At 35.8% G+C, this 23,669-nt stretch overlaps 1 protein-coding gene across 2 annotated transcripts in view; it reads left to right on the plus strand.

Moving 5' to 3' along the window:
- Positions 1-413: 413 nt before the first annotated feature.
- The window catches only part of TXNDC11 (thioredoxin domain containing 11), a 30,570-nt gene continuing 7,314 nt past the window's right edge, over positions 414-23,669 (plus strand). Inside the window, exons 1-11 of one of the 2 annotated variants that reach the window (XM_085303074.1) lie at positions 414-519; positions 815-1,031; positions 1,713-1,810; positions 3,669-3,798; positions 11,097-11,190; positions 13,960-14,072; positions 14,437-14,637; positions 18,607-19,396; positions 21,092-21,237; positions 22,388-22,497; positions 23,581-23,661. In XM_085303074.1, coding sequence (XP_085159200.1) covers positions 419-519; positions 815-1,031; positions 1,713-1,810; positions 3,669-3,798; positions 11,097-11,190; positions 13,960-14,072; positions 14,437-14,637; positions 18,607-19,396; positions 21,092-21,237; positions 22,388-22,497; positions 23,581-23,661 — 2,081 coding nt within the window. In that variant the 5' untranslated portion in view covers positions 414-418. Of the gene's footprint in view, positions 520-814; positions 1,032-1,712; positions 1,811-3,668; positions 3,799-11,096; positions 11,191-13,959; positions 14,073-14,436; positions 14,638-18,606; positions 19,397-21,091; positions 21,238-22,387; positions 22,498-23,580; positions 23,662-23,669 lie in introns of those variants that run through there. The other variant, XM_085303080.1, reaches the window with a different exon arrangement.

The following is a 23,669-nucleotide window of genomic DNA, read 5'->3' on the forward strand; positions in this document are numbered from 1 at the left end:
TATACTGGGGATGGTGTGTATCTGGATTATATGATTACTGTTTGCTGACTTGATAGAAAGCAGAGTTTTCTGTGCATTTGGCTTAAATTCTTGGTATTATTGCACAAACCTGTTTCTCTTAAGAAAACAAACCTCTCATAAAGTCATATTGTATTGTCTTTAAGTCAAGATTCTTTATTTGTTGATACTGTCTTTACGCTGAAGAAGAAACCTGCCTGAACAAAGTTCATAGTCTCTGCTCTGATCACTGACGTCAGTAAGCTAACACATATTTGCGTACTGCTAAAAGTCATTAGTAAAATACAWTTTTTTTCTTTGTGATACAAATAAAAGAATAGAAATGTAGAATATTTTAAAGCAAAGCATAAGGCACAGTAGTAGTCTCTGTTTACATTATGTAAACACATCACAAAACTTTATGACCAGCATCTCTTCTCTTATCAGGATGCTGTTACCTAAAGTACAAGTGTTAAAAGAGGATGAGGCCAGGGAAGAAATCCAAAGAAATCACTCTTCCTGGTAATTTTATGCTCTATAGCAGCCTGCAATAAGAGTGTGAGCTAACGTACCCATAAATATAATGCATGGTATGATAGTGTGACTTCTTAAAACTTGTTAAGGGTGATCTTTAGATTTCTATGATATTTCATGTAACTAACTCAGATAATGTAAATTATAGTCTTTTGCATCAATTCTTAAAGTTTTATTATTGCATGACTTTTGCTAGGATTAATAAATTAGGACTTTGGACACACTTTTTTTTTAAACTACTATTATGCAGTCTCAATAAGCCTTTTTTATTTCCTTCCTGCAGCCGAGCAAAAGATGTAACAATGCCAGCAAAGCTTCCAGTGAATTTCTTCTCTACAAGATCTCCAGTCATTGATCTTTTTCGGGGACAGTTAGATTATGCAGATCACCTTCGTCAGGATTCGGAAATTGCGCTGTATTTCTTCTATGCACCGTGGTGTGGCCAGTCCATTGCAGCAAGAGAAGAAATAGAGCATGTGGCCAGCAGATTGTCAGACCAGGTAATTCTAGGGACTGTTTGATTAAAAAAAAAAAAAAGATAGCTTTTTAATCTCCATCAAAGAGTAATTTCTGCCTTCCCACAGGAGCCAGTAGGACCTGAATGCTCACAGTTTAGTGTAGTTCAGCCAGCCATCTTAATTGCAAAATTACATACAAAGTGATAAAATAATCGTAGAAGACCTGTGATTCTTGTTTGGCTGTGTGTTTTTTCTGCTCCTGGATGGGGAACTCCAGAAGTTTTATCTTATAAAGTATTCTCAGAATTATTCATGTACCTTTGGGCAGAAATGGCAGGGAGTTTGCTCCACTACCAGGATTCTTGGAGACGATGGTCGTGATGTTGAGGCCTTGCAGCCATTATGTTGCTGCCTAACAGTTAGTTACCTCTGAACACTTCACAGATTGAGCTGTCTGGAAACTGCTCTTTRGACTTTGCTCTGTGGAGTGAGTCATCAATAGGGGTTATGACCAGGTTAGTAAATTTGGAGGATTTAGGTTAGGAAGTTAAAAACTAAATGGAAAGAAAAGTGACCAAAAGGATTACTGTTGCAGAAAAGGGGGAGCACATGTGGAATACTGTGTTGAAAAGGCATTGAAAATAGCAGATAGAATGGATTGGAAGATAGATAAAGTTATGGTAATGCACTTTGTTAAGGTGAGAACATCTATCTGTTCTACAGGTGCTATTTATGGCTGTTAATTGCTGGTGGAACCAAGGGAAATGCAGGAAACAGAAGCATTTCTTTTATTTTCCCGTAATACACTTATACCATCGGAGGTAAGAGTTTTATAAACATGATCTGGGTTTTATGTTGTCACTTTGATAAACAGAGGTAACTGTCTAAAATGGTGCGTATTGAAAATATTGCGTCTGTAGCTATAATGAATAGTTACGAGGGAGGAGATTCTAAGCGAAGCTCATCATGTAGACTACTTATATATCAGGAAAGGTTGTAAATGTCAGTTAAATGACATGCTGCGGAGTTCTTCATCCATAAGGAAAACTTTGTTGCCTATGCATCTCCTGGAAGTTTTGCCTCAAATGAAATTTTAAGAGGTCAGATTTACATTTTCAGTTTAGTTTTCTGCTTGCTGTAGACAGACTATATCAACTGGTCCCAACTTAAGGCAGCAGTAAAGTATGYGCTTATGGGTTATTGAAGTTAGTGGAATTTAAATTCATATTTAAATGTAATTGTGTGCTGAAGAGTTTTTTATAAATCTGGACTTCTCCTTTTTTATAATCCAAATGTTGCAATATCACCATATAATGTTTTATATAATACCACTTTTATTTTTAGTATTTGTGTGTATTACCTCTTTTGTTCTTTTTGTGAAGTAGAAAGTAGGAGGTCGTGTTTTCTAATCCTAGGTACAGAAGAAGTAGTTGCTGTGTAGACTCTAACTTGCATTTCTGCTTGCGTACCATAGTCTCACACTGCAGCTCCCTTCCATTAGCAAAGGCTGATTTTGTTTGTTTAGGAGATCATATATTGAGGAGGAACCATCCTGATCTCTGTTAGCTCAGCTTTGAATAGACATGGATTGCATTGGCATAATTCAAACTGTAATTAAAAAAAAAAAAAAGCTAGATCAGTGCAGGATCCCGCTTCGATGTACGTAGACTTAAAATTGTTTTATACTGAGATACCATGCATTAGATTGATATGTTTGGGTACTAGCAGTAACCAGTTGGAATATTCTTAAACAGAGTCACATCAAAAGGAAATACAAATTCATACTCATACTTTGTAAACTTCCCCCAGAGAGCAATGCACCCCTCATTTTTGAGACACTGAACCTCTAATGATGTGTACTATGCATGCTGTATGTTGGAGCAGTACATGTTACTGTGAAGACAAAGATTTGTAATAAAACAATGTAGGAAGTAATGTAATTAAGAGTGAGTATATATAAATCTTTTTTTAAAATTACTTCCCATTTTTGATAAATTTCTTCGGTGGGAATGGACTGATTCCTTATGCTGTTAGTGCTTAATTTATTTTGGAGTGTGATGCTCTGACAAGCCTGATGCCTGATAACAGTGAATCAATACAGGACTTCAGGGTTATGAAGGGCAAGCTCTGGAGATCGTAGCCACAAGGCCCCCTCCAGCTTCAGCACTACCTGGCATGGTGTGAGTGCTTGTCAGATGGCTGAAGGAGAAGGTGTAGGCCTGCTCAGCCTCTCCATCAGCAGTGCGACTGGACTCTTTGCTTAATTGAATGCTACTTATAAAAATCTATTTAAAAATCTGTCAAAATTAAAAATTGTGACACTTTTCCACTCCACATTTTTAAGTCTCTACCCTCAGGTGTATAGACAAAGCAGAAAGATAGGTATATGGTTATGTAACTCATACCTGYCTTTCACCAGCTTCTTCAACGGGGCTTGGAGGTGGTCTCCTTCCCTGGATCCCCACCAGCATGTTGTGCCTACCCGTAGACCTGCGTTAGAGCCGCAGCTCCCCTCTCCAGTATAGCAGCTCCTGCAAAGGAACACAGAGGGCACACTCAGTTCCCCAGGCACCGAGCGTGCTGTCTGTGTCACTCTCGTCTCTGCCGCCCCCAGGAGGGACTCTCTCTCTTGTTAATTTAAGTCTTAATGGTTTTTTGTTTTGTCTTGTTTGGTACTAGTTTTGGACCAATTGAATACAAAGGCCCTATGAGTGCTGTTTATATTGAAAAGTTTGTTCGCCGGGTGATGACACCACTACTCTACATCTCGTCTCGATCAAAATTACTAGATTTCCTCTCAAATTATGAGGTACTTGTCTCTCTTGTCTAGCTTTACCGCTGTGGTTCAGAAAGAGTTTGACTTGTTTCACAGTTTAATTTGAGCTGCTCCAAGATCATAGTTTCTTTTCAGAATCTTGAAATCAGTGCCCTGCAAATTTTGTTAAAATTATAAAAATATGAAATGATAGATTTGTAGTACTGGTACCTTATGTAGTGTCTATCATGGTTTAGTGATGTTACTGATTTGCAGTACATTAGTATGTAGAGCCAACAATCAAAATTTACCTCCCCAGAATGTTACATTTGGAGATGTGAAAAGAGAAATCCCTTTTCCTGAAAAGCTTGCAGTCTCAGTTGGAAAGGCAGTTGAGAAATATGTAATAATTGCTTTAATTTTTAAAGGAATATTAAATCTTTCCATTAAGTGAAAAAGTCTGTTAAATAAAAAACAAATGTGAAATCAATTGAAGTATTGCCTTCCAACTTCTTTATATCATGTAATTTCATGATTTCACTCCACTGGTGTGTTGTGTTTTACCAGTTTTCATACTCTTGTGTACAGAGAGGCCAAAACTGGTAACAACACTAGTGGATTAATAACTTTAAATAAAATGAATTTGCAGCAGAACCATTTGTAACTCATTTATAGCTTTACATTCCTTTAGTGCACAATGGGGAAATACAATGTTTCTAAACCCTAAGCTATTACAGCAGAAGAGAAGACATGAACAACAAATTGTAGTAATGCCCAAAACACAGTAGGGCCTTTTCCGTGTTTCCAAATGAGACGTGGTTCCTTTTTGAGTTGGTGTTGCGTTCTCAGGACAAATCCTGCTGCAGGAGGGAGCACAACTTGTATTGTTAAATGAAAGCAATTGCCATGAGTAGTTGCTATGCTCTTCACAGTTTAGTTTATCCCTTAGCAGCTATTTGTTGGTTTAGTTTTCCAGTGTTTTAAGCAGAGATTTTGAGTCAGGAGTGGTGACTTCTACTCCTTTCTCTGATACTTTCTGTGATTACGAGCAGTTCTGTTGTCTTTCCTCTGCTTCAGTTTAGTCATTCTGAAACTTTGTTGGTTTTTTTTTTAACCTCCTTCAGAAATTTAAAATCAGCCATGCTTGATTTTCAGTTTTTGTGAATTGTCTTTTGGTTGTCTCCCAGAGTAAAGATTAAGCATACTGTCATTAAGCTTAAACTTACAGTAGGATATGCACTTCCATTGGAAAAAGACTAAGATAAAAGACAAATTTCTGAAGAAAGCCCAAAAATCAATTTTTCATTTTGAAATACTGTTTAGCAGTTGAACAGCTATTTATATTTCCAGTGTGCAGTCAAACATCCCCCCCCTTTCCTCTGCTTCAAAACTCCATGGCTTTGAGAAGACCCCAGTCTGTATTTTATATTTGGCATTTGTTGGTTCTTTCTGTGAACTGGACTAAGAATTGAGTCTGATCTGTTTGCCCCCCCTCCCCCCCCAATTTAAGGTTGATGTTATTTCCCAGTCCGTGGCACTAGGTGCTCAGCCTCTTGCCTTTATAAAATAAAGAGGAGACGGAGGAGGGCATACARATATAACAGGCACCTCATGCAGTCAGATCCAGCAGGGAACAGGACAAGCCACACATTAATGGAGAAGGGCATCGGATAGCACGTGTCCAGGTGAGTGCAGTACGGAAAGCAAACACTGACTGATCAGAAGCTGTGAGAACTAAGATATCAGAGAATCATGTACAAAGGTGGAGAGGGAAACATAGCCATAAAGGAAAAATTAGTTTTCAAACAGAAATAACAGAAATAAACATATTGTTGTTTCCTTATTTTAAAGTTAGAAATGAGAATGTTTTCACTGTTGTTTATGTAAGTCAAGGGATGTTATGCACTTCCTAGGAAAAGGTATCCAGGAGGTTATTGCTGTGCTTAAGAAGTAAAAAAGTTTGAGAAATCTTACTATGTTTTGGAGTAGGTTACAGGCAATGCTTGTATGATACAAACAAATGGCTATTGCAACAGCTTATTTTCCTCTTTAGTTTCTTGCTTTGATTTTCATCTTTTGTATACCAAAAATGTTAATTTTGGCAGGCAGGAGGAGAGGGAAAACTGTTAGTGGTTGATCATTAGGCATTTTGACCATTGTCTGTTTCTTTGTGATTTCTTCATTGAAAAGCATTACTTTGAAGCTTAGAATATTTTATGAAAGAAAAGTCGTCAGCAGCATCTAATTTTCAGTCCTGTGTTCTACTAGAGAAGAAGTTATGCAGACTCAGGTTAGGGGTGTTTACATTTGATTTGGAAAATGTGAGCTGAAATGAACCTTTCTATAGCTGATTGCAGCCTGCCCTAGGCAGTGCTTGTTTTCTGCCTCAACTGTTTTATTTACTTTGGTATTTAGGGTCTCCCACATTAAGGAGTAGSTTGCAGCGTAGCTTGCTGTCAGTGGTTCTTGGGAGGCAATCTTGGTCCTTGTTCCTCTGCTTTTCTGTCCAGGGATAGCATTACATGTTATCTGGTGTATGCAGTAACTTTTAAAATTATCAGTAGGTGAATGATTCATATGCAAGGGTTTTCACACTTGGCCTTCCTGAGCACTTCTCTTGTTTCAAGGGTATCTTACTGTTGCTTGTCAGTTTACTTCTACCAATGGCCAGGACTTCAAGGCCATAGTTGTCTTTTTTCATCTGAYCTGTGAAGCTTTTCGCATTTAAATCTTGTGCTCAAATTCCAGTTACTAACTCTTGACAAAGAAAGGATCTAGCAAAGAAAATCAGGAGCTCTGCCCGCACACAATCAGATACTGAAAGCCATTAGGCATGTTAGCATGCCTTAACTTGGCACTTTTACAAGATTTGCTAGTTCAACTTACAAAGCCATTTTTTTGCAAGTCCGAGCACATCAGGAGATACCAAAATTTAGTAGTATTTTGTTTTATAATCAGATCTTAATTAGCAACGTTTTTAGAAACAGAAACATGTTGTAGTCCAGCAGAAAGTAAGAGCAAGCGCTGTTGGTTTTGTGATACTGTGTCCCTTTCTCAACCAAAGGAGATCAGTAAAAAAATGACTACAGTGGGAAGCTGTACTTACTACCACAAGAGGGCACAAAACGCATATGAAAAAAATTCTCGTTGAAGACTTGAAAGTTAAGATTCTGCTTTTTCTGATACTAATTAAATTTTTTGAAAAAGTGGGTGGAATGATACTAGTGTAAAATTAGAATGAGATAAAAAAATAAATTGACTGTTTGAGAAACCCCACTTGGAAAAGCAGTTATAATCTTGGACTATGCAGGAAAATCTAAGTTGCATCAGAATAAAAATGTAAAGTTCCTGCCATAACACCAGATGACTGTCAGAATGTGTATGCAGACTTCTTGTGTTTTCTTAATTGCAGAGATGTAACAGTTTTATTTTAATCCAAACTAGTAGGTCTAATTCCTYGTCTGACTGACTCAGCTCTTTCAGAAAGGGCCTCTTTCTTCTAAGGCACAGTGGAAGAAAACATACAACTTTCCTGGCTGGACAGAAGTCTTCACTGACTAATGAAAATCAAACAAATGTGCACAGGGATTTTCTAGCATAGGGAGGTGAGTGGCGGGGGGTAGTCTCTCTGGGTTGCAGTTAGGATGTGTCCAACACTGGATCAGCTTTCTTCTGTGCTCCAGCTGTGCAGAAGTGTTTCCTGATCATGAGTGAGCTGTGTAGGAGCTGACCCAGCAGTGGATTTGACTTAATAGCTTGCTCTTGTATGTGGTGCTGTGGTGCCCCTGTTAAGTGATGCAGTGACAGTTTGATGTGCCCTAAGACATGGGATGGCTGTGGGTTGTTCTTTCTCTTTCCGTTTTTGGCTACGTGTGGTTGTACACATCATTAGAAAATGAACAGTCATTTACTTCTAATTTTAATTCATCTAGTATCAGTCAACACATTTCCTTCTTTGCATTTTTACTGTACAGGATTTGTATTACCTAATGTTGGTCCTTCTGTCCCCCAGAGATGATGTTTTCCTTTCCTCTTGCAGTTTTCTTTCATGTGTTTACAGACAGACCACAAGAGGAATTGCTTGCTGGCACAGGTCTGAGGTTCTGAAAAAAAAGTTCTTCCCTTAACTGATACAGCCAAAACATAAAAATAAGTAAATAGATACTGAGATGGGGATCCCTTAAATGAATAGTAAAAGCAATTTGTTAATTGTAACAGCTAATCAGTAGCTGTATTTTTTTTCCTTTTTTCAGTACTTCGCATTCATTGGCATTTAAATATCAGCGCTCTTTTATCACATGGTCATTTAATATTGTGAGGTTTTTCTGCAGCTCTTCTTAGTCAGCTGCAGTTTCAGTGATTCCCTGTACCTTTGCAAATGTTCTTCACTCTTCACGCTCTCTCCCAAAACTACATGAGCCTCAGTATACTGCTTGTCTTTGACTGTTAAGAATAATTTCTAGCTGTAGTTTTCTATCTTTTAAAGTAGCTATTAATCCAGAAAAAGACCTCCTTTTACTCCTTGACACTTTAGTTTCTTTCAAGGTATTTGATAACTTCTTGTAAGCTTTTGGGGAAATTACACTATGCTGCATTGAATAGATCACTATCATCTGCATGTCTGCTGATGGCTTCAAAGAACTTTTAATAGATTTGAGGCATTGCTTGTTTCTTTGGTAATAAAATCGTGCTGACTGTTCTCCAAGAAAACAAGATCTCTGTTTTTTTCTTAAAGATTCTACCAGCTTGCTGGTCTGTAATTGTCCAGATCATCGTGCAACCTGCTATTTTTGGATTTAACCACTGACACTTGGCACTTCTGATTCCTCTGGTGTTGAGACCAAGAAATAAGCTGCACTATGGTTAATACTTTAGCATTTCCATAACTGAGTTTTATTAGGTACTAATGACTTTTCACTATTGACTTTCTCAGTTCTGTTCCAAAACCTTTCCTACAGACACTTAATTTGGGAAGCTTCCCAAAATTGTTCCATGGAAGAAAAGCTCCAGTAAACTCCCCTGCAACAGATCCCAGTGCTTCTAATTGTCCTTAAACTAGTCTGTGTGCCATCTGCAAATACATAATCCTGTTAGGATTATACTGCTTTTCATGTGACATTGTCATCTTTTGACAGGTATGGATTCTTTCTTTTTTCCTTCCTTTTCTTTGTTTTTGCTTTGTTTTTGAAGTCACAGCTGTTTTCTCACAGATCCTGTGAGTTGAAGACAGAGGGTGCTAAACTCACTTTATATAGCAGCAAGCCATAGCCTGTTCATTTGACTATTTCTAACTGTCTGGTGAATACATTTAACCATAACTGCACACAGATAGTTGCCTTGAAGCAGCTGATCATCAATAACAGCTTTAATGTAGATGYCTGTGTGAACCACATGCAGGCAGCTGTTGTGAGAGCAGTTAATTTGCATTTTGAGTTGACATTCAGTTTTGTTAAAACCAGTGTAGTTGATGTTAACAAGTGAATCTCTTTGAAGAACAGAAGAGCAGGAAAATATGCATGGTATTTGGGAGGAAGTACAGCATCTTAGACACTTCTTCATGTGTATAATTGTAGCCTGTAAAAGGAAGAAATTTTAATGGTTCTGGGATGAGCATTTAAAGGAAGCTGGTTAAACAGATTACAGAATGGACATACAGAATTAGTATAGATCCTCCCACTACACTTTATTCTTAATCTTAAACTGCAAAAAGCATGTAATGGAATGGGTGGTCAGAATCGGAACATACATATCTGACCTTTAGCTGCTTCTCACATTATACTATTGCTATTGACTCTTCTTTTGTTCAGTAGTTCGTKCCATATGGTTTGAGTACAATAACTATGTGAAGCAAACTTACACTTTGAACCATACAGTTTTGCTGACTTTTTTTTTACTCTTTAAGGAAGAAGAATGATTGCTGTTACTTTGCTGTTTTCTGCTTCTAATTTCTTTATATTCTTATTTCCTTCCGAACAGTTATTGCAGAAGTTTAACTAGCAGCTTGTACCTTGTTCTTATCATTAATATTTTTCTTGCAGTACCTTTTAAAGAATCTTTACAAACAAGAATCTTGCATTCAGTATTCTTTAATAAAAGATAATTCCTACCTGAAAGGGCAGATTATTAGTTGAGATGGGGAATATTTTTATTGGTGAACATTTTAGGAGCATATCGTGTAAGGTAAAAGTCAAAGAAAACTAGTAGTTGTAAGAGGCAAAATATATATTCATGTTTAAAAAATAAACTTATTTTTTAGTAAGTAAAACTCAACAAAAATTAAAGCAGCTTCTGAAATAACCAAATGTGAACATTTTTGTGGGACACACTTGCCACGTAAGCGGGTGAGGAGTGAGCCTGGAATCCGGCGCTGCGCAGCAGTCCTGAGGGGGCTCTTGCTCTGTGCATCGCACTCTGCATGTCCGCGCTGCTGCAGCTGTGGGCCAGAGAACACGCGACAGCCAAATTCCGCTGCTGCGTATGGCCTGAAAGTCTAGTATACGGGTATGAGTGGTGAGAGCAAATAATTTCTAGTGGATTGTATTTTGCAAAATTTAAGATTAAATCTGAATTTCAATTTTGGAATAAGAGAGGGTTTAGATTGTGCTTCTGTTTGTTCCAAGTCAGCTTCTCCCAGATTCTGTTCCTGACTCAGGCTTCGTATCTGGCAGAGGAAATAGGCCTATGAAGGGTCTTTGACATTTTGAATTGCCTGTTTGGCCACTTCTAGAAAATCTTYGTGGCTGTGAAGGTGGGATATGGGATTCTTTTGTGATTTTTGCGCATTTGGTCTCCCACTGACTTCTGCAGCCCACACTGGAAGAATTTACCATGACTGATAGCTTGATGATGGGATGATAAGGTTCAAGTATTCACTCACAAAATGTGTGAATTCATCTGTAGTTGCTAATTATGTGCAGTACAGTAAAATTAAAATGCTACTATTAAGTTTGTTAAATACTCTGACAAATCATGTTCCATATTTCAAAATATGCCTTTATGATGCTTATGGTTCTTATGATGCTGCTGCAGCTGACTCATAAAATAATTTCAAAACAAATACTATTTTTAGAGAACTGTAATAGCTAATGTGGGAACAATGCAGCTTGCAACTAATGCTTCTGCAGCCATAAAAGCGCTCTCATTATATATATTTTTGTGAACTACAACATTAGAACAGATTTTCATTCTCTTCTGTATTTTTTTTACAGTATAAAATTACTGCTTTTGTTTTAACAAAGACAACAAAAAACAATGTTTAGTCTGCTGTGTTTTACTATAGGCAAATAATTAGAGTGTTCCATATATTTATATTTGAAAATAACCTTGCCAGTTCTAATTCTTATTTTTTTCAGCCTGGAGTTCTGGGATATTTTGAATTCAATGCTTCACCTCAGCCTCCTGGTTACCTAACATTCTTCACATCAGCATTACATTCATTAAAGAAAGGTAAAAGCATCATCTTTCAAAATTGAGGGCATCTGTGAACAATTCATGTAAAAGAGTTCAGTTCTTTGCAATATTTTGTAGTTATGGAATGAATCACTTCTGAGTGTGTTTCTTAATGTTGATCTAATTATGAAGCTATCTTTTATTACAATAATGAAGAAGTAATGTGAGGATTGCTTGCAGAAGGGGTTTGTTGCGTATTTTGTAATCAGCCATTATGAAATGAAATACATGACAGGCTTCTATACGAGGTTGCATTAGTGTACACTTTTCTCTGTAACCTAAAAGTGTAGCTGCAGTCTGTATATAGGTGTAATCAAACTAACATTTATTTAAGTTTAATTCAAGTGTGTTTGTCTGGGACAACATCTAAAATCAGCGGCAATAAGATGAGCTTGACTGTCAGTCTGAACTGTAGTAACTGAATTCAGCATCACCAATGAAATTCTTAAATGCTTTCTTGTATGGAGTTAAAGAGCTGGTAGAAGATAGCTTAATGAGAAGGATTTTTTTCTATTGTTTTGCATTAATCTAAAATACAACAACTTTTGTGCTCAAATACAAAAAGTTTTCATGTTAATAACTTATTTCTGTTACATTTTGCTTKATTTTATTCTTTTTTTTTCCTGACCCTGGGGATCACTTTATATATTTTTCCTTGCTTTAGATAGAATGCAAGTGAAATTTCCTAAACAACATATGGGAGCGTTTAAGAAATATAATAATGGCCTCAGTAAAAGCCCCTTGGCTAAAAGGTGAACATTTTAATGTATTTTTGAATATGTTCACCAAATAAAATATTTAGAATAWGATGATTGCACTTATTTCATAGCTTTTCTACTGAAGAGCTTTTCTTTTGGATTGTTATATGTAATTTTTAAAATATCAACGTGGTGCACTAAATGTTCTATACAAAGCTCAAAAGTACTCCTAAAAAGCATTTAAATTTGAGTAACTGTCAGTGGAAAGTAGTATCTTTCTACCTATTTGGTTGATTAATAAACTGAGGTGGATTGCTTAGTGTTTTTATTCCAAATATGTTTATTTGAAATAAATTTACATTAAATCAGTTTTAAAAATTGACTGGCAATTAATTATGGTGGAGTGGTTTTGTACATACCTGCCGATGTGTTTAGCTACACTATTAAATATTTCTATCTGATAGACTTCTGGGCTTTGTAGTCCACTGTGGCGGACTGTAATTTTTTTTTTTTGGGTGATAATTGCTGACAGGTAGCAGCACCTGCAGTTTTCACACTCTTCTGCCGCCTACATTCTAATCCCCAACACCTTGGCGATTAGTAGTGTCTCTGTGTGATAAGTGTACAAACACATTGGTACTATTGATGGTAATCTCCAGACATAGATTGTGTCTGCTTTTCTAAGTACCTAATTACATGAGTGGCTATTTGATCTTGCTCTGCCTTAAAATGCTAGAGAAGCATTGTCTTTCTCTGGAGAGCTGAATGCATTTCTGGATTACTTTGTTCTTTAAGCAACACATCTTCAGTTTAAGAAGTTGTCTCCCATGTTCGGAAGAGTCTTCTCCATGATGTACTATTAGACAGGAAGCTATCCTTTGTCATTTTTCTGTACATTACTGAGCTTTGTTTCATGACGCTAAAATACTAATAAAATAAAGCCTAGCATACTATGCTTTTTATTCTGATTTTATAGTGTGGTGGTATAATACGCAGTATTCTTAATATTCTTTTCCTTTTCAGAAGCCATGTGTTTTAAACTTCACTGAATGTACTTGCAGACACTCATGGCTGCCAGGAATTTGTGTGCAAATTTTTCTCATGTTTTTTGAAATAAWTTTTCTTGAATAAGTTGCAAATGTCGCAGTGCCCTGCTATACATTGTTTATAAAAACTTCTGTATTAAACAGAAAAAGGCTGCTGCTTTCTATTTTAATGAAGTTCTACCAAAAAACCCCAAACCTACTCAAAAAGTTTATGATCCTCATTATCTTCAAAATGTTAATTTTATTCTGACAGATTGGKTTTTTTTGGTCAGAAATCCTGGAGATAAATTTAAGTAATTTTTCTACTCGTAAGATTAGCACATTTTAAGGATATTTCTTACTATCAGCAAATGAAGTAAATTGATACCATTCTTCTGATTTTTGCTTTGTTAGTGTCTTGGTGTGCAGTATAAAGCCTGTTCTCCTGTGTTTTATTTTGTAATTTCCCCATTTATGTGTGGGGCACATACTTCTTGGCAATCTAAATATGAAAAGCATCCTATCCTTGCAGGATATTGTTACAAATATAGAAATATCAAAATAAGTATTTAGATAATACCAATTTTTATTGTAAATATATGCAATATGACCAGTCCCTTAATATATTAGTACCTTTTTCTTATATATGTCTTGTCTTGGTTTTCGAGATGCTGTAACATGTAGCAAGATATATCTGAGATACTAAATTCTGAATTTAATAAGCAAGTTAAGAAACTGGACATTCAGCATTCTCTATACCTGAGTGAAGAAGAACAACACATTTGCTTTCCTCGTCTGCTGTCGTCCCCTTTCTTCTTATACCTCTCTTCATTCAGCAGCGGTATTGGCAGTTGCTGTTTCAGTAAGGTTTCTGCACATTCGCACAGCATGGTTCCAGGTATTGGTTTGAAGGTGTACCAGGAGGAGGTTATATTGTTACACTTAGTTTTTTATAACCATTTAAAAAGTAAGTTATAAGATACTTTCAGGAAAGAAGTGCAGTATATGTAATTGTATTAAAAAATGGAAATTTGTCCTTTCAGATTACCTTGGAACAATACGCTTTGGAGTGATCACAGATAAACGTGTTGCAGAGGAGATCTCGTTGGTGCATTCAGGCAGTGTGTATTTGCACAGACATGTGAACACGTCTCTTGTGAGTACTATGTTAATGTAATGTAATATGGTAATTTTGAGACAATAGTGAGTATTGAAGCTCTGTTGTAGTGGGCYTTGAGCAAATCTAATAAGTGACAGTGTTCCACATAGTATTCACAAAGCTGTTAAGTACTAGAATACAGAATGTTTAAAAACTACCTTTTTTCATTGGCATGTTTTTATCCTCCTTTCCCAAAGTAGGAGGATATAGGAAAGCCTGAAGCTCACTGAGTAGTGTCATTGAATTATAAAGAGCTTTAGGCATTACATTAACAAAACATGCTATATGTGATTACTGCATTCATTAGTAAACAGTATGTTTAAGTAAGTTAAGACGAGTAATTACTTTTTCACCTTTCAAGATTTATCCAAATGACGTCATGAACTATACGGCTGAGAACATTTGCAAATGGGCTCTAGAAAACCGAGAGATGCTCATAAGCTGGCTGAGACCGCATGGTGGAAAAAGCCTTCTTTTAAACAATGAGTTGAAGAAAGGACCAGCACTTCTCATATTTATACCTTACAATCCKTTAGCAGAAATTCACCCTCTTTTAGATGAAGTAAGTGAGATAATTCTTTTTTTTACTTCCAGCTTAGAGAACTGTGACTTAATTATGCTAGTATTGTACGATATACAGGGTGGGTGCAGTACTACTGAGGTGAATTTTGTGCTCAAACCTATTTACAAGATCTATTTTCRTATTATGTGCTCTGGTATGAATAGGGAATCATACATATTTTGAAGTACTGGAAATTACCTTTTTAGACCTGCTTGGGATTCTAAGTGTATGTATAGCTAATAGAAAAAGATAGAGCACTGAATGGTTACGAGACACAGATAAATGATTTGAGGCACACAGGTTTTATATTTCATAATTKTATAAATGTGATGTTTCTGTTGAGAAATGGAACTTCTTTTCTCTGAAAAGAGAGAATATTTATTAGAAACATGATCCTATAAATCCTGAATTGATTCTTGGTATAATGTGTAGAGGGGAAAAAATCTGTATACACTATATTTTAAATCTACATTCTTTCATATTTATACCTTTCCTTACCTGCTCCTGTAAGGATGACATACCTGTTTCTCACTGTGCCAAGTAAGACTAGGTAGTACTGCTTATTCAGTGTAATGCCAGTTCGAGATTCAAAGTTGATTTTAGTAGTACTAGAATTACATTTGGACATCTGACGCTAACAATCACTTCACTTTTAATCAGAGCTGTTTTCTGAAATTGGTAGAGAATACTTCCCATTCAGATTTCTCTGCTTTGTCTGGCTCATTGCTCAAATTCTTTCTTCTTCTTTTGCAGCAGTCCCTCAAATCTTGCCTCGGTTTGTCCCAAAGATTCTTGACTAACTGCTTAAAGAGAGGAGAGCTAGAAAAATACCATCTGCCGCCTGTCGGCATGCATTTACACGGAGAGCTTTTTCCTCATCTCTGTGGACTAGCTGTTAAGATTACTGCCTTGTAGTGTTTTAAAGAAGGCAAACAAAGTAGAGGAATAAGCATTAGTAAACTGGCTGCGTGTAGCATTCCTGTTACGATCAAGAGGCCGYGTGTCTCTGTGTCCAAAAATATTGAAGATGACAGATATGTCATTTTATTTCACTGCTCTGAGTATTCACATTTGTTTGAAAACGTTTTCAAGACAAGTTATTACAACTCCCTTATCAGCGTAAGGGGAGGTTTTGCCCCATGCAGTATGCCTTTGTCAAGTGTCAACAGCGATTCAAGGCAAGGATGTGGCTCTTTTTTTCAACTCTCTTCTTTCAGTAGAGAGTGTTGTGTGACAGAAGCAGATCTTTCTTTAAACTTCCGTTTCAGCTGCCAAAGCTCAAATGAAGGAGCAAGAATATATTTGAGCATTGCAAAACCTAAGTATTTTTTCCACCCCATTCTGRTTCTCCTCTCCTTGTTACTCCTTTCTGAATGTGGTTACACAAGGAAATACGGCCACTTTAGGAAATGAGACACTGTTACGTGAAATCTAGCCAAACTACTCTGAAAAGTATTCTTATATCCTGTATATCCTTCCAATTTTCTCTTTCTCATCCATTATTCTTATTTTTGAATTGCCCAAGACTAGAGTTTGCACCTGTGAAATAAACCAGTTAGGGAAACTAACTTGGTTGAAAAATATTTTTTCCCTGTCTTATTTTTCAGCTGGACTCCATTGTCTCATTTACTGTATACCATGCAGATGCACATCACAGTGGTGATAGCAGAGCACTAGGGGTAGTGTGAAAAAATCATCTGTGAAGGAAAAAATGCAAGCCTAAGTTTTGGTGGCAATGCTGGCTTATATTGACATCAGCTATATCCCAAAACGTGTGGGCTCCATCAGGAGACGTAGTTAATGCTGCAGTGTCTGAAGCAATGAGGAAAAGATGAAAATCATTTATGGTACCATATCTAATTAAACTAGAAACAGACACCATAAAAGCTAGCCAGCTACAAGATTATGTTCATTTATATTAGAAAAGCTGAAAGAAATGAAGTAATGTTTTTGATAGAGTGGTACAGTCTTCTGGTCYGATGCACAGGTCATTATACTTCTCTCATTTCTGGAAGTTTAGAAATGTGGGAGGTTCATTCTGTCTGTCAAAAGACTCTCAAACCTGAGAAAATAATCATACGTGAGGCCTGTTCTTGAAAAAACTTCTCCCAAACAAAACTGTAACCTTCCTGTAGTGCTTGAAACAGCACRATCTAATGAAGAGTATGAAAATGTCTCGAACTATAGAGTTCTTATCTTAATTTCCTTATTCATTGGACTTTCTACTTTCATAAAATAATCTACTGRTTTTTCCATCTTTACAACTGGAATACTACTGCATATCTCTAACAGATTCTTGCATGGATTAATACAACTGGCAGACAGTAACTATTGTTAATTCAACTTTATAAAATTCTCTGTATACTTACTGTTCTTTCTCAGTTGTTTCTAAGAAGTCTTYTGCAGGCAAAGATAAAACTGGAAAAGAGCTGCAATTATTCTTATACTAAACCGTCCTATTCTTCACCAACTTAATTCAGTGACACTTGCCACAGACTAATCACTCCAGTAACAGATACCATAATTCAGATGCAGTTAGTGCCGTATATGATGTTTGGCTTCAGATTTTTTCCTGCTAAGTAAAAGAACATTTTTTTGTATCTATACATGAAATGACATACAAAATCTCTCAATTCATGTTGTGTATCTTCACTTTAATAGAGGTGTATTGTGCAACTTGTTTACCATTGGAAGGGATGTTTGTTGCAGCCTGTGTGAGTTCCACTGAGCTCTGAAACCGCCTGCCTGCCTGGCAGTCGCACAGGRGGAGGAGGCTGCGTTTATTGTGTGTTGAAAGCTCTCAAAGGCCAATGTCTTTTTCTGATAATAGTTCACCGAAATGCAGTTTCATACTGCAAATCTTTTTTTCTATTCATAATAACGTCTCAAGTTTCTCTATATGTAGTCAAAATCTTCAGAGTATAGTATGGCGAGTCAAATTTYTTATTTTTAGGTACTTTAAAAAAATATTTAATTAAGCATTTTCAGGACCTGTAGCACCATCTAATAATGAGTTCTTAAAGATTAACAGAAACTGTTACTGCAGACCTCATCTGAATGATTGTGTGACACAGTCCCCCTCCTAGACTTGATGCTTCAATATTCCTTTGACTGCAGTAATAATGGTCCCTATTAGAATGTGTGTGTGTAAGCACTGTGCGCACTGTGCTTTGTGTTTTGGTTATATTTACTGTGATAGATGAAGGTGAAGGGATTTTTTTTCTTTTCCCTTTCTTACCTATCTCCTGGAAAGGTAACCCCTTTTATAGGCCATGCGTGTGCCTTTCATTGTCCATTTTCCCTTGGTTATGACAACTGAAATGGTAGTGCAACACAAACATCTACATTGAATTGCAGGTAGTTTTTTCAATTCTCAATAAATCCCACGTTACTACATCCAAAGTATACTGCAGGATTGCAGCTGTATTTCCATGGCTGGGAGAGTAACAACAGTGCTTCAGCACTGTTAGTGATTGTCACAGAAGTGGGGGACTATCCACACCAGGAAGAACCTCCATTCCACTTTCAGACCGGAATGTTTTTATTTATTTTCCCCTCCAAGTGAAATTCAGGAACCTGAATTTATTGATTAATGCTGCATGTAGTATAATTTAACCTTAAAATGTAGTATTATGGAACTGTGCTATATACGATGCAGAGAGGGCCTTGAGATCAGTGTAGTGGACTGAAAATATTTCTGAGGCTTTTGTTATTGTTGTTATTCTGAATATTTAATTCTTATGTATTGATACATCTAGAAATACAAGTTTGTTATCAAGTCYAAGCCCCCTGTGATTTTTTTTACGCAAGACTAGTCAACTTTGTTTTTGAAATTCCATCCAAAACTGCACACATTTTTACATTGTTCAGCCTGTGACAAATAATTTCATTTATGCATGAAGTACATAAAATTAATCTTTTTATTTCATTTTCTTCTTCTTCCTACTCCTTCTCTCCTCCTCCCTGTAGATTACCAAAGTGGCCTTGGAATACCACAACTGTAATAAAAGCCAGGCAGCTGAACCAGTCCTTCAACACTTAGGAGAGGCTGATTCACCAGCTTTTGATTCCCGTGTACCAGATACACATACAGAATTGTCGGAAACATTTTCAGTAACAAAGTACCCGTGCTGTAACACAGTGGTGCTTCCTCAGTGGCATTCAATATCTAGAACTCACAATGTCTGTGAGCTTTGCATTAACCAGACACTTGGTGTCAAACCAAATAAAGTCAATGTGCCACATTGCAACTTCTTAGAGATAGAAGCAGCTTTGGACTCTTTCTACCTCCAGGAGCATACCTTTTTTCAAGTTATATCAAATACCATAGAATGCAGCAATTTCTTAAGTTTCTATAGTCCCTTTAGCTATTACACTGCATGTTGCAGGACAGTAAATAGGCATTTTTTAAGTTTTATTAGTTCTGAGAAGACCATCTTTCAGACCCCTAAAGTAGCATTTTCTTCCCATGGGAAGAAAGATAAGGATGATGCCCAAAATTCTATTCCTCATATTGAGGATAGGAATTGTTTTATTTCTGACCTTAATGATAATGGCGCTAACATTACTGGTCTGAGCTGCAGGACCAACAAAACCTTGAATCTTTATCTAGTGGATTCAAATCTTTTTTGGATATACGCAGAGAGATTAGGAGCATCAAGATCTACTCATCTTAAGGAATTTGCTGCCATTGTTGACCTGAAAGAAGAAGTGCACTATGTCCTGGATCAGAATCAATCACTTCTTGGATCTACTTTGGGTATGGTATCTACTAGAAATGCTTGAAATAAGAAAATTTAAGTCTGAGAGTAAGTTTGTAAATGGAAAATATATACCCTTCATAAAATGACTGTATTAGAGCATTAATTATATTTGCATTGTCCCTCAAAACTGTAAGTACGAAAGTATGCAAAACATGAGGAAAAATAGTCACGTTCTGATCAACTTTCCCATCCAGTTCTGTATCCTCTCTATCCCACCTCCTCAGAAAAATACTTCAGATAAAAAACAAAAAAAATCAGTGTTCATAAGCAGATACTTAGGAAAAAATAAGACCAGAGTGAACGTATATAGTGTTTCCTTCCGCTTTTTACTCCAAGTACTTTCTGTCTCAAACTATTTTTAGTTCACAGGATTTCCTGAGCATGATGGGGTTTCTCTGCTGAGTAACTCTCAGAAAGCAATGCTGTCTTCCCAATAGTCTGAACTTCTGGAAACTTTTTGCTTCCACATCTTTTGTCAGGGAGTCACTGTGAGGGGGATGTGTGTTTGTCTTTTTTTTAGCCTCTAACTTTTGACAATTTTACTAGAGATTTTAAAATGAAATATCTTTGTGTAATATATTTAACAGATTCTGGTCTTTACAGACTGTTGCCTAAAAATTCAGGAATATTAATGTTTTTTACCTAGCTCCCACCTTTTAGTTACATAATACTTAGTCAAGCATAAATATTCAAAATCAGGTATCTAGAAAGTACAAAACTTTTAATTTGATCTGATGTGTGAATTTATAAATGCTGAATGTTGAATATAAAATTAAATGTATGCTATTTGCATTTCCAGAGATAAACTTGATAATCTGGTACCTATGTACAAAGGTACCAATTTTATTTGGGCCTAGTTTTTGGACTGAGAACACTAGGATAAGAAGTTTTATTTGAAGAAATAATTGTTTTCAGCATGTTTTTTTAATTATTTCATTTGTCCTGATTGTTGGATCTTTTTATTTTTTAATACATAGAATAGTACTGTTTTGAATGTAAATTGAAATGAATGATATAGTCCATATCTTCTATCAATTTAGAGAATGTGGTTCTGGCTCAAAGCAGTGTAGGTGAAGGTAGATGAGGGTTTGGGGTTTGTTCTAAATTTTTACTGCTGGTCAAATATTGTCAAATATTTTAATATTAAAGAGAAAGTTGAATGGAGAGGAATGTGGTCACTGATGAACTAAAGATGGCCAGTCATGTTGTCATGGGAATAGTGCTGTCTTTGAAGGTCTAAAGCAAAAGAAAATTACAAGGAAAGTACTTAAAGAATAAATGCAAATAAGTAAATAAGTGTGGAATTTATTAGAGCCTTCAAGATAAGGAGCAAATGTTTGAATGCAATGTGGAAAGTCAAAGACAGGGTGAAGATCCTATTTATGACTTACCAGGTATGTGTTTAGATTAGGATGCGAAGGAATTATTATTGCAGTAATTACAGAATAGTARTAGAAGCAAAAAAGTAGTAAGGCAAGTGAAGAGAAGATTGCAGCAGGCAATTGAAATTTCGTATTGTTTCCACAGAAGTGGTGGTTACTTACGAGTTGATAGGAAATGGTCAGAAATTAATTTATGATTTGAAACCAGATTTGAATTTGTTCTGTTTTCTCTCAAATTCTTCTGAAATCCAAAATGGAATCTGTTGTTGTGAAACTTAAATAACTTTGTAATGTATCATTTCATTTCAGAGAACTTCATAAAAAATTTCAGCATTCTCTACAGTCCCTTGAAAAGGCATCTAGTTGATGACTCTTCGGTCCATTTTCATGCACAACGCATAATCACTGAAGTGACTACTAATACCTTCCATGATATTGTGTTTTTGAATGAAAAGGTACAAATCATTACTGACAATCTTCCTTGCAAATCATTCTTTGCACTTTGGAGGAATGAATTTCATTCTTTTTTACATTGATGTGCTTGTTCTTATTTGTAAAACAAAAATATATGTTACTTTGTAACAATTCAAGAATATTTGTCTATAAATGCAATTCAAATAGTGTGATCTTAAGTGAATCTGTAAAAGGTGGTAGTAGAACCATCCAGGAGTCAGTGCAGCTGATTTCCTGGCAAATCTTTGCCACAGCTCAGTTTGGTCATTTTCATTTTTGCTATGTGTTAGAAATACAGATATAAAAAAGGAAAAGTAATGAAGAAGTATCATTTGCTTCCTCCCCTCACCCCTTTCCTCTTTTCCAGGATGGCAGGAACACATTGTAAATACATAGGGCTTGAGATTAGTATTGAAGAACGTTCTAGTTTCTGGGCCCAAAACTCAAAGAAAATAAACATGCCACAACTTTTTTGTTTTATTTTGTTTTTTATATACTACAATTTCTTTTTAAAATAAATATTTGTAATATTTGAATATTTGAATATTTGTAATATTTGAAACCATACAAAAACAAAAAAATCTCAGGGTTAAAAGTTTTATTATTGCATGTCATAAAATTCTTTTATATACAATGTCATACTGAAAGGTGATTAAATTACTGATTCCTTAAAGATATAATAGAGTCAGGACCAGTATCCATTGGCTGCTGTGATGATTCAGTGAACTTGGACACATGCAGGATTTGGTTTCTAGCACCCCTGATGCCTGCATTGCTAGTTGCAGGAGAACAACACACTTTTAGGGCTGATCATTGAATTTTTTTCTATATCAAGTATGCAGTTGCTCAAGTAGAATAATTATGAGACATTTAAGAAAGTCTAGTGGTGCATTTTCATTAAAAGGGAACTAAATAATCCTCTTCATTTTGTCTWTTTCTTCCCAGAAAGTGAATTCCCTGAGAGCTTTTGGGTTTTGGTTCAGGAGACAGTGGGCATCAGTAAATAGTTTATAAAGTATATTAACATTATGATATAGTTTCCTTTTAATTTTAAATAATTCAAAATAATTTTGTTGTTGTGAAGACTAGTCATTCTTTAGTGCAGATTAACTATTGTAGGTAATCAAACTCTTCTCTGGTTTTATCTTCTAGAATGTTTTGCTGCTTTATTATGCACAATGGTGTGGATTCTGTGCTTCTCTTAATCACATCTTCATTCAGCTTGCTCGGCTTTTGCCTGCAGATAATTTCACTGTGGCAAGGTAAAAAAAAANAAGGTTCTCTCTCTAGAATCATATACTTGAGACTGAAAAAATAATTACCTTTTTTCTCTCTGCAAATATGCAATACTTGATGTGAATGTAATCTGTTTCATTTTTCTTTGAATGAATTATTTCATGTATTATTCTACATAAATTTGGTGGTTTTCAGATTCACTACAGTAGTTTTCTAATTTAATTAAAACAGATTTTTATTCAGTGCAATTACACTTGCAGTTTCATACCTAGTTTCAGAAAGTGAATCAATAAAATACAGATAATAGCAGAGCATCAATTTTACCTCTCTCCCTGATAATTGGTAGAAAAGAACTATATCCTATTATATTGCATTAGTTGAGAAATAGTGTATGGTGTATTATTTGGTGCTTAAGACATATTTTTGTTTAGTATTTCCAGTATTTTTCATGTTTCAATGCAGCTTTAACATTCTTGCTCATATATTTGATAATACATCAATATCTGCAACCTCTGCTCTGATCTAATCCTTTTTGTTTCATTCTGACTGGAATCCACCCCAGGGGGCAGCACCACATACATGGAAAAAAAAAATCTAAATCTGGAGTTTATTACCTGTTTATAATTGCTGCCTTAATCTCATAGATGTAATGGTACTCCCAAATATATACGCGTTCTGTCCTGATTTGGAACTTCTCTCATTTGCTTCATTATTTTTATTGCAGTGTTATCTGTCGTAACTTAACACATTACTGTGATTTTTTATGATTACAAATGAAATTTTCTTAATTGTAAGTATTTTATTATTAAAAAGGCAAAGAAAAATTTAAAGAGAGAAAAACATTAAATGAAGAGTTGTTTCATTGTGTTGAGTTCTTTTSTATGTAGAGCTTTAGCAAAAATTTTTCTTTGAAGAATATGCCGGTCCTTGGAAGAAGCAGCAAAGTAATTTATTCCTAAAACTAGTTGCTTAGAGGAAAATATTCATGAATTTGCACTGAGAAACAAATTAATGAATAGAAATGAGCCAATCCCCAAAATGGTGTTTTAGAAGAAAATACAGTGTGTTCATCTGCTTGTTCTCTTTATCAGTGTGTTTTTTCTTGACAGAATTGATACTACTCGAAATGAYCTTCCGTGGGAATTTATGACAGACCGCCTTCCAACCATTTTATTTTTTCCTCATCAGAGGTAATGTA

Source organism: Rhea americana, unplaced genomic scaffold (genome assembly GCF_003343005.1).
Source record: "Rhea americana isolate MKP2758 unplaced genomic scaffold, rheAme1 scaffold_10, whole genome shotgun sequence".
Lineage (NCBI taxonomy): Eukaryota > Metazoa > Chordata > Aves > Rheiformes > Rheidae > Rhea > Rhea americana.